General features: G+C 38.8%; 1 protein-coding gene across 2 annotated transcripts in view; it reads left to right on the forward strand.

Annotated features, from left to right (window-relative positions):
• Positions 1-13,033, forward strand: part of Iars1 (isoleucyl-tRNA synthetase 1) — a 72,789-nt gene that overhangs the window by 8,331 nt on the left and 51,425 nt on the right. For both annotated transcript variants that reach the window (XM_042686566.1, XM_042686565.1), the window contains exons 3-7: positions 981-1,137; positions 2,009-2,128; positions 4,625-4,707; positions 5,450-5,567; positions 9,796-9,943. In XM_042686566.1, the coding sequence (XP_042542500.1) occupies positions 981-1,137; positions 2,009-2,128; positions 4,625-4,707; positions 5,450-5,567; positions 9,796-9,943 (626 nt within the window). The remainder of the gene's footprint in view (positions 1-980; positions 1,138-2,008; positions 2,129-4,624; positions 4,708-5,449; positions 5,568-9,795; positions 9,944-13,033) is intronic.

A 13,033-nucleotide genomic window follows, 5' to 3' on the forward strand; every position in this document is an offset into this window, starting at 1 on the left:
TCAGGAGGCTGAGATCTAAGGATCACAGTTCAAAGCCAGCCCAGGCAGGAAAAGTCCGTGAGACTCTCTAATAAGCCACTAGAAAACCAGAAGTGGCGTTGTGGCTCAAATGGTAGAGCCCTTGCCTTGAGCTGAAGAGCTGAAGGACAGTGCCCAGGCCCAGAGTTCAAGCCCCATGACGGACAAAAAAAGGGGGAGGTTGTACAGAGGAAGAGTTATTTTTTCTGAAACTGTTTTTTACTCCATTTTATTAAGAGATAATGTAAATAGAGTTTCTAAAATGCCTTCTTACTCACCTTTGTCCTCATCTCCACTCTTACTTAGCACTTAAACCTTAGTGTAAGTCTATAGATGGCCACTATAGTACTAGTCTCCCTTCACCTAATTAATCTGTTTAATCTCTGTTTTCATTCTGTATGTTTTCTGTACAAAAACTTCATAAAATAGGTGTTCATGGGCTGGGAAGGTGGCTCAGTGGTAGAGCGCTTGCCTTGCATGCCTGAGGCCCTGGGTTCGATTCCGCAGCACCACATACGCAAAAAGAAAAAAGCCGGAAGTGGCGCTGTGGCTCAAGTGGTAGAGCGCTAGCCTTGAGCTGAAAAGCTGAGGGACAGTGCCCAGGCCCAGAGTTCAGGCCCCATGACCGGACCCAAAAAAAAAAAAAAAATAGGTGTTCATTGCCTTGTTTTACTGATAAAATGAATTAGGGTCAGGATTAATAATTTTCCTTCTGTCATGGGAATAATAGAAGAACGAATAATATAGTGGCAACCTCCCCAGCTCTTTCTGGAAGTAGTAACTTTCTGAAAGTAGGACCTGCAATAAATATCTAACCCATTAGGTCCGAATTCCCTTGTCTTACTGCTTTTCTTCTTCCTAATACATATTACTGTGATAGAATCTACATATAGAAAAATGTTGTCCTAAATCTTGACTGTCATTTTTAAATGGCCTTAATGTATTTTTATTACCTCTTTTAGATTTACCTTCTATGATGGACCTCCTTTTGCAACTGGACTGCCTCACTATGGACATATACTTGCAGGGACAATTAAAGATATAGTTACAAGATATGCTCACCAGAATGGGTTTCATGTTGATCGAAGATTTGGATGGGATTGTCATGGTTTACCTGTGGTAGGTTGAACTCCAACCTTAAGTTATCTGTTGTTGTTTTCATAAGCAATATATTTCATCATGTTCTATGTCAAAGTATGATGAATTTTTTAAGTTTCCACACATATATGATAGAAATTTGTGGTCTTCATTGCTTTGTTTGTTTGTTGTTGTTTTGGCCAGTCCTGGGGCTTGAACTAAAGGCCTGGGCACTGTCCCTGAGCGTCTTTTGCTCAAGGCTAACACTCTACCACTTGAGCCACAGCGCCACTTCTGGCTTTTTCTGTATATGTGGTACTATGGAATCAAACCCAGAGCTTTGTGCATGCTAGGAAAGCACTCTACCACTAATCCACATTCCCATACCTTTATAGATTTTCTGAGAGCTAGTGTTCTTTTAAAAGTTGTTTACATGGGCTAGGTGGGTGGCTCAGTGGTAAAAGTTGTTTACATTGGGCTAAATGCATTTACACACAAACTGACTAGGGGAAGAATTCAAAGACATAACTTTCCTGAACAATTATTGTACTGTTTATCAAAGTGAATACTAGAAAGTTGAATTTGTCTTGGGGTTGGGCAAAAGTGAAGAATTGGAAAACCCAGAAATAAAGGGAAGAAAGGTGAGCAAATGTAGTTATTATATTCAATGTACCAATGTACAGTATGTAAAAGTGAACTATGTAATTTGATGGTAGGGACTAGAGGGAAGAATAAATGAAGGGGTGACATTGACCAAGAAGCATTGTACTCAGGTAACTTAGGAAATTGTAATCCTTTTGTACAATTACTTAATAACAGCAATAATAATACTAAAAAGCTGTTTTATTTTCTAGAGTTGGTTAGTTATAAATACAACTTTATAAGAATATTAACACTCACTGCAACTTTTCAGGAATATGAAATTGATAAGACACTGGGAATCAGAGGACCAGAGGATGTGGCCAAAATGGGGATTGCAGAATATAACCGTCAGTGCCGAGCAATTGTGATGAGATACTCTGCCGAGTGGAGGGTATGTTAAATTATTGTCAGAAAATGAACAGAAAATGTTTTTAAATGGACATTGAAATGCTTTATGGTCCTTTGTACTTTTTATGAGGTCTTCCTAAAAGTATGTTTCTCATGTGTGGTTGTGACACAAGAACTGTTCACACTCCTTTTTGTATTGTGTATACCAAAGAACAAGGCCTTAGCTTCTACTTATGAGTTTGTTAGCTTCAGTTACATGTTTTCCCCCCTAATTTCTGTGTGCTTAATTAGTCTTCCATATTTAATCTCCTACCTGCTCATAGAATGTGACAGGAATTGTGCTTTTCTTACAAACAGATTTATTAGAATGTTCCAGTGCAACAATTCCCATATTTTTAAAAATTCAAGTTTTGACCAGGCCTTGTTTTGTTTTGATGTCTGTTTGTTGCAATCAGAGCCTGAACCTCCAGGCTAAGAACCACTTTCTTTTTTTTTTCTCAAGTTGTTTGCTACTTAATAGTGTTTTATTGGGTGCAGAATTCTCACTGTTCTTTTGGCTTGGGAACAAAGTTTCGCCTTTCTTCTCTGCTGCTCAGATTACATTTGTAGGCCTGTATGATTTAAAAATAATCTGGCTTTTGTTTTCTCCATATTCTTCATCTTAACTTCAAGTACTAACCTGCTCTTGTTCAGAATTTCCTATTCTGCCAATAGTATCATTCCCATAGTCTTTAAACTTAAAATCCTATGATCACATCAAGCATCAAATCTCAGTATCTGGTTGTTTTATACCTACAACTAACTTATTCACTTTCATATTCTCTTCTAAAACAGTCTCTTCCTCATGCTGTTTAGGAAGTTGAAATCTGAGAATTACAGTTTGAAGCCAGCCTGAGCAGAAAAATCCTTGCCTCTTACCTTCAAAAAGTCAAAATGGAAGTTTGGTTCAAGTATTTAGGTGTCAGTCAGACTGCCTTGTACTCTTTCCACAGCACTGTTCATCATGCTTCTCTGTTCAGAAACCTTCAGTGGCTTTACTTTACTGAAATATAAAGTCTTATTTCATCTACATGAAAAGTCAGAGCTCAGTTTTCTCCCAGCGTAACTTTATTCCCTGGTCACTAGAAGGGGGAAATCTTATGATGAATATGTGGTAGAGAACTTTGTTTTTTCTCTTTTGTGCTGGCACTGAGGCTTCAACTGAGAGTCTCACGTTCTTACTTAGATTTTTTTTATTCAAGACTTAACACCTAACTATTTGAACCAGACATCCACTTTGGTTTTTTGAAGATAAGAGTCATGAATATTTCTGCCCAGGCTGGCTTCAAACTGCCATTCTCAGACCTTAGCCTCTTAAAGAGCTAGGATTATAGATATGAGCCACCAGTGTCTGGCTTAGGACTTTTCTTCTCTTTTCTCTGTTTAAATTAAAAAAAACAACAACAACAACACACACACACAGAGAACTTTTCATTTTGAAATAATTTGTATTAAAAAATTACAAACATGGATTGGGCACCAATGGCTTACACCTGTAATCCTAGCTGCTCAGAAGGCTGAGATCTGAGGACTGTGATTCAAAGCCAGCCTGGGAAAGAAACTCTAAGACTCTTAAATAAACTACCAAAAAGCCAGAAGTGGAGCTGTGGCTCAAGTGGTAGAACACTACCCTTGAGCAAAAAAAAGCTCAGGGACAGCACCTAGACCCTGAGTTCTCAAGTTCAAGGACTGGCCAAAAAAAATCACAAACAAGGTCTGAAGCAACTCTTTGTCTTTCAAATCGTTGCTCTGTGTGTGTGTGTGTGTGTGTGTGTGTGTGTGTGTGTGTGTGTGTGTGTGTGTGTGTGTGTGTGTGTGTGTGTGTGTCTATCTGTCTGTCTGTCTGTCTGTCTGTGTGACTGTTTTGTTGGGGACTGAATCAAAGGTCTTATATATGCTAAGCAGGTGCTCTACTACTGAGCTGCACATCAGCTGCTGCTTTATCACTTTTGAAAAATATAGGCAAATTATTTTACAGAATGCCCCTCATGGTCTAATATTGCATAATTTAATTTATGGTATTTGGTGCAAGAAACCTCAAAAATGATATCATTTCCTTTTTCAGTATGTCATGTTATGAGACAGAATGGTAACTTTTGTTCACTTTAGGTATAACTCGTCAGTTTTTCTTTGTAAAGCTGTAGTTTTTCCTTTGCAATTAGTAAATATTTTCTAATGAGATTATCTACAAATAGTCTTTTCCTTGTGGTTAGTTCAGTAATCTATTTTTAGCATCCATTGATGATTCTTGGTAGCAATAACAGTTTCTGTGCTGTGTGTCACATAGTGGTTTTGGTAGGGTTTATAAATGAATACTTGTAAATACCAAGAAAAATGGTTTTTTAACATTATATAACGTATTATTTAGAAATTTGCCTGAACCATGGATTGTTCTGATTTCTCAGAATTACATATAATGACAGTAAAAACTAAAAGGCATATTGTTGTATAATAGCAAATATAATTTTCTAATTTTATTCTAATGTTCATATTTTTAAAGTCTACTGTTACCAGACTTGGCCGATGGATTGACTTTGACAATGACTACAAAACTTTGTATCCACAGTTTATGGAATCTGTCTGGTAGGTTTACTTAAAGTTGTATGTATGTTGAAATTATTTGTTGCCTTAGTCAATGGAGAAATGTGCTAAGATCAGTTAGCTTGCTTTCAGGTAGGTATTTGATTTGGAGAAGTATGTTTTATACTTTATAAATGCAATGAAATCCTTCTACCCTTGAGCTATATCCCAGCTTAGTGGGAAAAAAGTTTAACTCACTATGATAGGCAAGTAGGAATCAGAATATGAAAATGAAAACAAAGAATTTAGTAGGGGTTCCCACTAAATATGTTGTTACTTACCTTCAGGAGGTGAGTAGTCAACACTGTTCAACTTTAGGTGACTATTATTGTTAATCTCTATAGTGTCTTTGTACCCTAAGCTTAAGGCAACACAACTAAGTGTTAACTAAAAGATTTTCACCAACTGTGGAAGTCATACCTGATTCTAATCCCAGTGTTTTATACTTTTTACAGTGCTCTTATAAAACTGTCCATTATCACAAAATTTAAACAACACACCAGAAAACTAAAGGGAAAAGACCAACCATAGTTAATATGTTGATAAAACTACTTTTTCAACATCTCCAAAGAAAAATGTAAATTTTTTCACTGATACATACAGTATAGGTTTATATCATTGGTATGTCATTATGCAATATGATCTAACATTTTCCTTTTTCAGTAGGAATTGGCAAAGTTGTTTGCATTTGAGCAAATAGGTTTTTGGTTATGTAATTATAGAACTTTTTCTCCTAACTTGATAGGTGGGTCTTCAAACAGCTGTATGATAAAGGCCTCATTTATAGAGGTGTGAAAGTCATGCCCTTCTCTACCACATGTAATACTCCTCTTTCTAACTTCGAATCACACCAGAATTACAAGGTATGTGAAAGACTAAGCTGCATTAATATATGGAGGTTGAATAATTGTAATCAAGTTAAGTATTCACTGGTATTCCCTGTATAGAGTGCCAGCCCCAGTCATTGGTCACTATAGTGTTCTGATGTTATTATTATCAATCATGCACAAAAGCACTGTTAAGATAAAAATGAGGGAACCAGCCATCAGTGGCTCACACCTGTAACCCTAGCTACTCAGGAGGCTGAGATCTGAGGATCGCGGTTCAAAGCCAACCCAGGCAGGAAAGCCTGTGAGACTTTTATCTCCAATTAATCACCAGAAAACCAGAAGTGGTGTTGTAGCTCAAAATGGTAGACAGCCAGCCTTCAGCAAAAAAGCTCAGGGACAGAGCCCAGGCCCTACGTTCAAGTTCCACAACCAACAAAAAAAAGGGGGCTGGGAAGGTGCCTCAGTGGTAGAGTGCTTGCCTTGCAAGCATGAAGCATGATTCCTCAGCACCACATAAGCAGAAAAAGCCGGAAGTGGTAGAGCGCTAGCCTTGAGCTGAAGAGCTGAGGAACAGCGCCCAGGCCCAGAGTTCAGGCCCCATGACCGGCAAAACATACACACACACACAAAAGTAATTTTTCCCCTCATTGTATTTATATTGTGTCTTATTATAATGAATTTTACTTACTTTGACCATGTTTTTGTGTCTCTTCTTGGGTTATCAAATCCAGCTCAGACCTTTTTTTCCTTTAGTCACCACTTCTTCAGGGTTACTGGTTGGGATGATTTTATGCTTTCTCTGCTACCTTATACCAAAGGTGTAGGAAGAATTAAATTTGAGGTACAGAATTATATTATGGTCATTTTTCTTATGAAAATGGTTATCCATCATTGGTATCACAGAGATGTTGAAACATTAGAATGTTATAGAATTCAGTGCTTTGATTCATCTAGAAAGAAGATAAACACCAAGTTTTCTGAAATATGAAGTCTTCACTGGTGTATATTTAGGAACTAGTCTCATTTTTGCCTTTTTTTTTTTTTTTTTGCCAGCCCTGGAACTTGAACTCAGGGCCTGAGTGGTGACCCTGAGCCAATTGAAGAGTCTCATGGGCTTTCCTAACTGGGCTGGCTTCAAACCATGATTCTCAGATTTCAGCCTCCTGAATTTTAGGCATAAGCCACCAGCACCTGGTCATTTTGCCATTTTATCTAACCATCTATTTTTAAATGATAATTGACATTTTCCTTTTTCCCAGTACTGATACTTAAACCCTGGGCCTTGTATTTGCTTGGCTTACTCTACTATTTGAGCCATACCTTCAACCCACCTTTTAGCTAGTAAATTTTAAGATGGAGTTTTTTGTTTGTTTGTTTTGTTTTTGTTTTTTTGTCAGTTGTGGGGCTTGAACTCTGGGCTTGGTTACTGTCCCTGCACTCTTCAGCTCAAGGCAAGCGCTCTACCGCTTGAGCCACAGCACCACTTCCGGTTTTCTAGTGGTTTATTGGAGATAAGAGTCACGGACTTTCCTGCCCCGGCTGGCTTTGAACCGCGATCCTCAGATCTCAGCCTCCTGAGTAGCTGGGATTACAGGCGTGAGCCACCAGCGCCCGGCTAAGATGGAGTTTTTAATATTAAAAAAACACAAATGAACTGAAATTTATACATTCTTTTAATAAATATCTGAGTTTTTTGAGGGATATACTTCATTTTTTTGATGATACTATCATTAATATGGTTCCTTGTGCTTTTATGCTGGCAACAGTACTTTCATATGCTAGTACTTTCTTTTTTTTGTTTTGTTTTGTTTTGGGGTCTGGTCATGGGGCCTGAACTCTGGGCCTGGGCACTGTCCCTCAGCTCTTCAGCTCAACTACCACTTGAGCCAGAGCGCCACTTCCGGCTTTTTTTTTTGCTTATGTGGTGCTGAGGAATGGAACCCAGAGCCTCATGCATGCAAGGCAAGCGCTCTACCACTGAGCCACCTTCCCAGCCCCTATGCTAGTACTTTCATATTACTGCTAGGGAGCTTATAGCCTACAAATAGATAAAGTATGTTCTTATTGAAAAGGGGTTAAATATGTAGGCAACTGAGTTATAGTAGTGAGCCCTTTCATCCTTGCTACAAAGTAAACATTTGTGATACATAAAATTAGATTTTGTTTCCTCCTGTAGTTTTTCTTTGTTTGGTTTTTGGGTTCTCTTGTTGTTGATGATATAGTATTGTTATTTTTGTTTGTTTTTTCCGCGTGCGCGTGTGTGTGTGTATGTGTGTGTGACAGGATATCCCTATATAACCTAAGCTAGCCTCATACTTGAAATTTTTCTGCCTCAGCCTTCTAGCAATCTGCACCACCATGCTCAGCCATAGATTTATTTACTTATTTACTTCACTTTTTTTGTTTTTTTGCCAGTCCTAGGACTTGAACGCAGGAACTGGGCACTGTCCCTGAGCCCCTTTATGCTTATAAGCTAACACTGTACCACTTGAGCCACAGTGCCATTTCCGGCTTTTTCTGCTTATGTGGTACTGAGGAATCAAACCCAGGGTTTCATGCATGCTAGCTAGGCAAGCACTCTACCACTAAGCCACATTCCCAGCCTCACTTAATTATTTTTGTACTGGGACTTGAACTCAGGGCTTCATTCTCTCCCTTGGCCTTTTCATTCAAGGCTTGTACTCTACCACTTGAGCCACGCATCCTCTTCTCATAGATTTATTTTTGATGTAACTGAATTCTTAATTTGTAGAAATCTTACTGATTTGAATTAATTTCAATCAGTTATTTCATTGATATAAACCTTTATGGACTTTCTGTAGAATGGACAATTATAGTAGTGAAACCTCTTTTCTTTATTCTATTTAATACATTGCTTTAAAAGTTATCAAGCCATGGGGCTGGGAAGGTGGCTCAGTGGTAGAGCGCTTGCCTTGCATGCATGAGGCCCTGGGTTCGATTCTTCAGCATCACATAAGCAAAAAGAAAAAGGCCGGAAGTGGCACTGTGGCTCAAGTGGTAGAACCGCTAGCCTTGAGCTGAAGAGCTGAGGGACAGTGCCCAAGCCCAGAGTTCAGGCCCCACGACCAGACCCAAAAAAATTTTTAAAAAGTTATCAAGCCAGGCGTGGTGGCTCATGACTGTGATCCTAGCTACTTTACCTAAGGATTGAGATTTAAAGCCAGCCAATGCAGGAAAGTCTGTGAGCCTCTTATCTGCAATTAACCACCAAAAAGCCAGAAGTATAACTGTGGCTCAAGTTACAGAGTGCTACCCTTGAACAAAAAACCTTGGGGAAGCTGAGAATGTGGCTTAGTTGTAGTGCTTGCATAGCATGCATGAAGCCCTGAGTTCCATTCCTTAATACCACATAAACAGATAAAGCTGGAACTGACACTGTGGCTCAAGTGGTAGAGAGCTGGCCTTGAGCAAAACCCCAGGAACAGTGCCCAGTCCCTAAGTTCAAGCCTCAGAACTGGCAAAAAAAGAAAAGAAAAAAAAACCTTGGGAAAGCACCAGGCCCTCAATTCAGGCCCCAGGACTGGCATAAACACACAAAAAAATTATCAAGTATTAAAACTTGTTGTTTGCTTTTTTGCTGGTACCAGAGCTTAAGTCAGGACTTAGTACTTTCAGGAAGCTTATTTGATCACAGTTGACTCTCCCACTTGAGCCATATCCCCAGTATAGAATTTTTCTGGTGAATTAGAGATGGAGTCTCTTACATTTTTCTGCCCAGACTGACTTTAAACTGCCATCCCCTAGCTCTCAGACTCATGAGTAGCTAAGATTACAGGCATGATCCACTGGACTCAGCTGTATTTTCTTCTTCTTCTTCTTCTTTATTTATTTTATTTTATTTTTTTGGTTATTTGTGGGGCTTAAACTCTGGGCCTAGGCACTGTCCTTCAGCTCAAGACTAGCACTTGAGCCACAGCCCCACTTCTGGTTTTCTGGTGGTTTATTGGAGATAAGGGACTCACAGACTTTTCTGCCTGGGTTGGCTTTGAACAGCAATCCTCAGCTCTCAGCCTCCTGAGTAGCTAGGATTATAGACGTGAGCCATTATAAGAATGCAGCAAGTGTTTTTTTGTTTTGTTTTGTTTTGTTTTTTTGTTTTTGTGTTTTTTTTTTTGGCAGCAAGTGTTTTTTTTTTTCAAGAGCTTATGTTATCCTAAAATTTCATGTCTTCTAATTCTCTTTATGATCAGTTAAATATGTGTCTGTTATTACAGATTTTAGAAAGTATTTTCTATTTCAGGATGTTCAAGATCCTTCAGTATTTATAACTTTCCCTTTGGAGGAAGATGAAAATATATCTTTAGTTGCTTGGACAACTACTCCTTGGACTCTGCCTAGTAACCTTGCTTTATGTGTTAATCCTGATATGCAGTATGTAAAGATTAAAGGTAAGAGGACTGGGGAGTACTTGCCTAGCATGCACTAGGTTCCATTTCTCAGTACCACATAAACAGAAAAGACTGGAATTGGTGCTGTGGCTCTAATGGTAGAGTGCTAGCCTTGAGTAAAAGAAGCTCAAGGACAGTGCCCAGGCCCAGAGTTCAAGCCCCAGGACTGTCAATTAAATTAATTATAATATGAGCCTGATTGTTTGTGCTTCATATTGATAGGACAATTACTTCTTAAGTAGTGAGACCATATGTATTATATAAATGAAAGATACCTCTAAAAAGTATTTTTTTAAATTTCTGATTGAAAACTAATGAACAAAACATTAAAGTTACCGGGTACTGGTAGCTCATGCCTTATAATCCTAGCTACTCAGGAGGCTGAGATCTGAGGGTGGCAGTTCAAAGCCAGCCTGGGCAAGAAAGTCTATGAGACTCTTAATTAACTACCAGAAAACTGAAAGTTGGACTGTGGCTCAAAGTGGTTGAGCACTAGCCTTGAGCAAAAAAAAATCTCAGGGACAGTGTCCAGGCCCTGAGTTCAGACCCTGGCCCACAATAGACAAAAAAAAAGAAAGAAAGAAAAATTAAAGTAGTTTTGACGTGAGAAAAAAAAAGTATGAATAAAACTTTTCAGTTTGTGATGTACTTTTATACATCATGTTTCTAGTGCAAATACAGAAGCTAAGATTCAGAAACATTAGTATTAGAAATTGCTACCTAAAGGAGGACTTTGTGTCACTCAATTATTTCCTGGTAGAAGCCAGACATTAGTGGTTCATACTGGTAATCCTAGCTACTCGGGAGGCAAATGCCAGAACATGACATTTTGAAGCCTGTTTGGGCAGAAGGAATTGGGCAGATGGAGTCTAAGAGACTCCATCTCTAATTAACCAGGCTGGAGGTGGATCTGTTGTTCAAGTGGTTGAATGCCAGCTTTGCATAATAAAAGTTAAGGAACAACACCTAGGACCTGAGTTCAAGCCATGGCATAAAAAATAAAATTAAAAAAAAAAAAAAGTTGCTGGGAGCTGGTGGCTCATGCCTATAATCCTAGCTACTCCAGAAGGCTGAGATCTGAAGGTCATGGTTTGAAGCCAGCCTGAGCAGGAAACTCTGTGAAACTCTTAACAAACTGCTCAAAAAAAGCCAGAAGTAGCACTATGGTTCAAATGGTAGAGTGCTCACCTTGAGCAATAGCTCAAGGACAGCACCCAGGCACAGAGTTTAAGCCCCAGAACTGGCACAAAAAAAATGTTTTGTAGAGAGTTATAGTCCCAACTAGTTCTTTCCATACAGATTTATATGGCAAAAAAAGGTTGGTATTTTGTGAGCAAATAAATGCCTTTCAGACTTGGAGACTTGTATAGTTTATGAGAAAAAAAAGAGATAAACATTATTGTTAAGGAAAAAAAAACAGAAACAGTAACTGGTATACCTACAGTGAAAAACCCTGTGGCATTTCTTCAAAAAATAAAGCAAAAATCAGGGTGTTGGCTCATGCCTTGTAATCTTAGCTACTCAGGAGGCTGAGATCTAAGGATCACAATTCAAAGCCAGCTGAGACAGGAAAGTCCATGAACCTCTTATATCCAATGAATCACCAGAAAACCGGAAGTGGTGCTGTGGCTCAAAGTGGTAGAGCATTAGTCTTGAGCTGAAGAGCTCAGGGACAGCGCCCAGGCCCAGAATTCAAGCCCCACGACGGACGCACATACACACACAAAAAGTAAAGCATAGCCAGGGACTTGTGGCTCATACCTGTAATCCTAGCTACTCAGAAGACTTAAAGATTGAAAACCAGACTAGGTAGGAAGAGTCTGAAACATATCTCCAATTAATCACCAAAAAACTGGAACTGGAACTCCTCTTGTACATCACCTTTACAATAAAAGTTTTAAAAAGAAAGAAGAGAAAATGTGTGCTGTTATAAAGCGGTCACATAGAGACTAGTATTCCAAGGTACCTAGAGTAGTCACACTCAAACAGAAGGCACATACAGTTGCCCAAGTATGAGAGGGAAGGGAGAATTAGTTTAATGAGCACAGACTTTCAGTTTGGAATGATATCAGTTTGGATATACTGAGTATTAGTGATTATTCAAGATGGCTGATATATTTAATGCTACTTAGAAGTGGAGAATTGGTTAATGTGACTTTTTTGTAAGTTGTGGGGCTTAACTCAGGGCCTGGGTACTATCCATGAGTTCTTTTGCTCAAGGCTAGCACTTTACCATTTTGAGCCACAGTGCCATTTCCTAACATGATTTTTTTAAATAAAACCAATAGGCTATATTATACCAGATAACTAGGTTCATACTAGTTTGTGTTGGTAAGGGAAGAATTTGAGAAAAGAGTGGAGTCAGAGTCAGGAGGCTGAGACCTAGCGGATTGTTTTTTATATTAAGTAATCACAAATTGGAAAACTATAGTAATACTTTAATACTTTATGGTTGTTTTGAAAATTTTAAGTACATTATGTAAAAATTGAACTACATAACTTGAGGGTCGGGATGGGTGGGAAATAGGGAAGAACAATGGTGGGGTGACATTGATCAAGAAGCATTGTACTCATAACCTGACATAGAATGATAACCTCTTTGTACAACTACTAAATAATGAAATTAAATTAGACTTTAAAGAAAAAAAAATAAACTTTCACATGGTGGCTTATGCCTGTCATCTGAACTACTCAGGAGAGTCAGAACTGGTGGATCACGGTTCAAAACAAGCCTAGTCAGAAAAGTCTGAGAAACTCCATCTTTTGTTAACCAGAAAAATAATAGGCATTGTTTAAATGGTAGACTTACACATTTTATGTACATGGGTTATTTTATGCCATGAAAATAATCTAAATGAGGGGCTGGGAAGGTGGCTCAGTGGTAGAGCGCTTGCCTTGCATGCCTGAGGCCCTGGGTTCGATTCCGCAGCACCACATAAGAAAAAAGAAAAAAGCCAGAAGTGGCGCTGTGGCTCAAGTGGTAGAGCACTAGCCTTGAGCTGAAGAGCTGAGGGACAGTGCCCAGGCCCAGAGTTCAGGCCCCACGACCAAACCCAAAAAAAAAAAAAAGAAAAAAAGAAAATAATCTAA

Source organism: Dipodomys spectabilis, unplaced genomic scaffold (genome assembly GCF_019054845.1).
Source record: "Dipodomys spectabilis isolate Male_0828 unplaced genomic scaffold, ASM1905484v1 ptg000098l, whole genome shotgun sequence".
In the NCBI taxonomy this organism is placed as follows: domain Eukaryota; kingdom Metazoa; phylum Chordata; class Mammalia; order Rodentia; family Heteromyidae; genus Dipodomys; species Dipodomys spectabilis.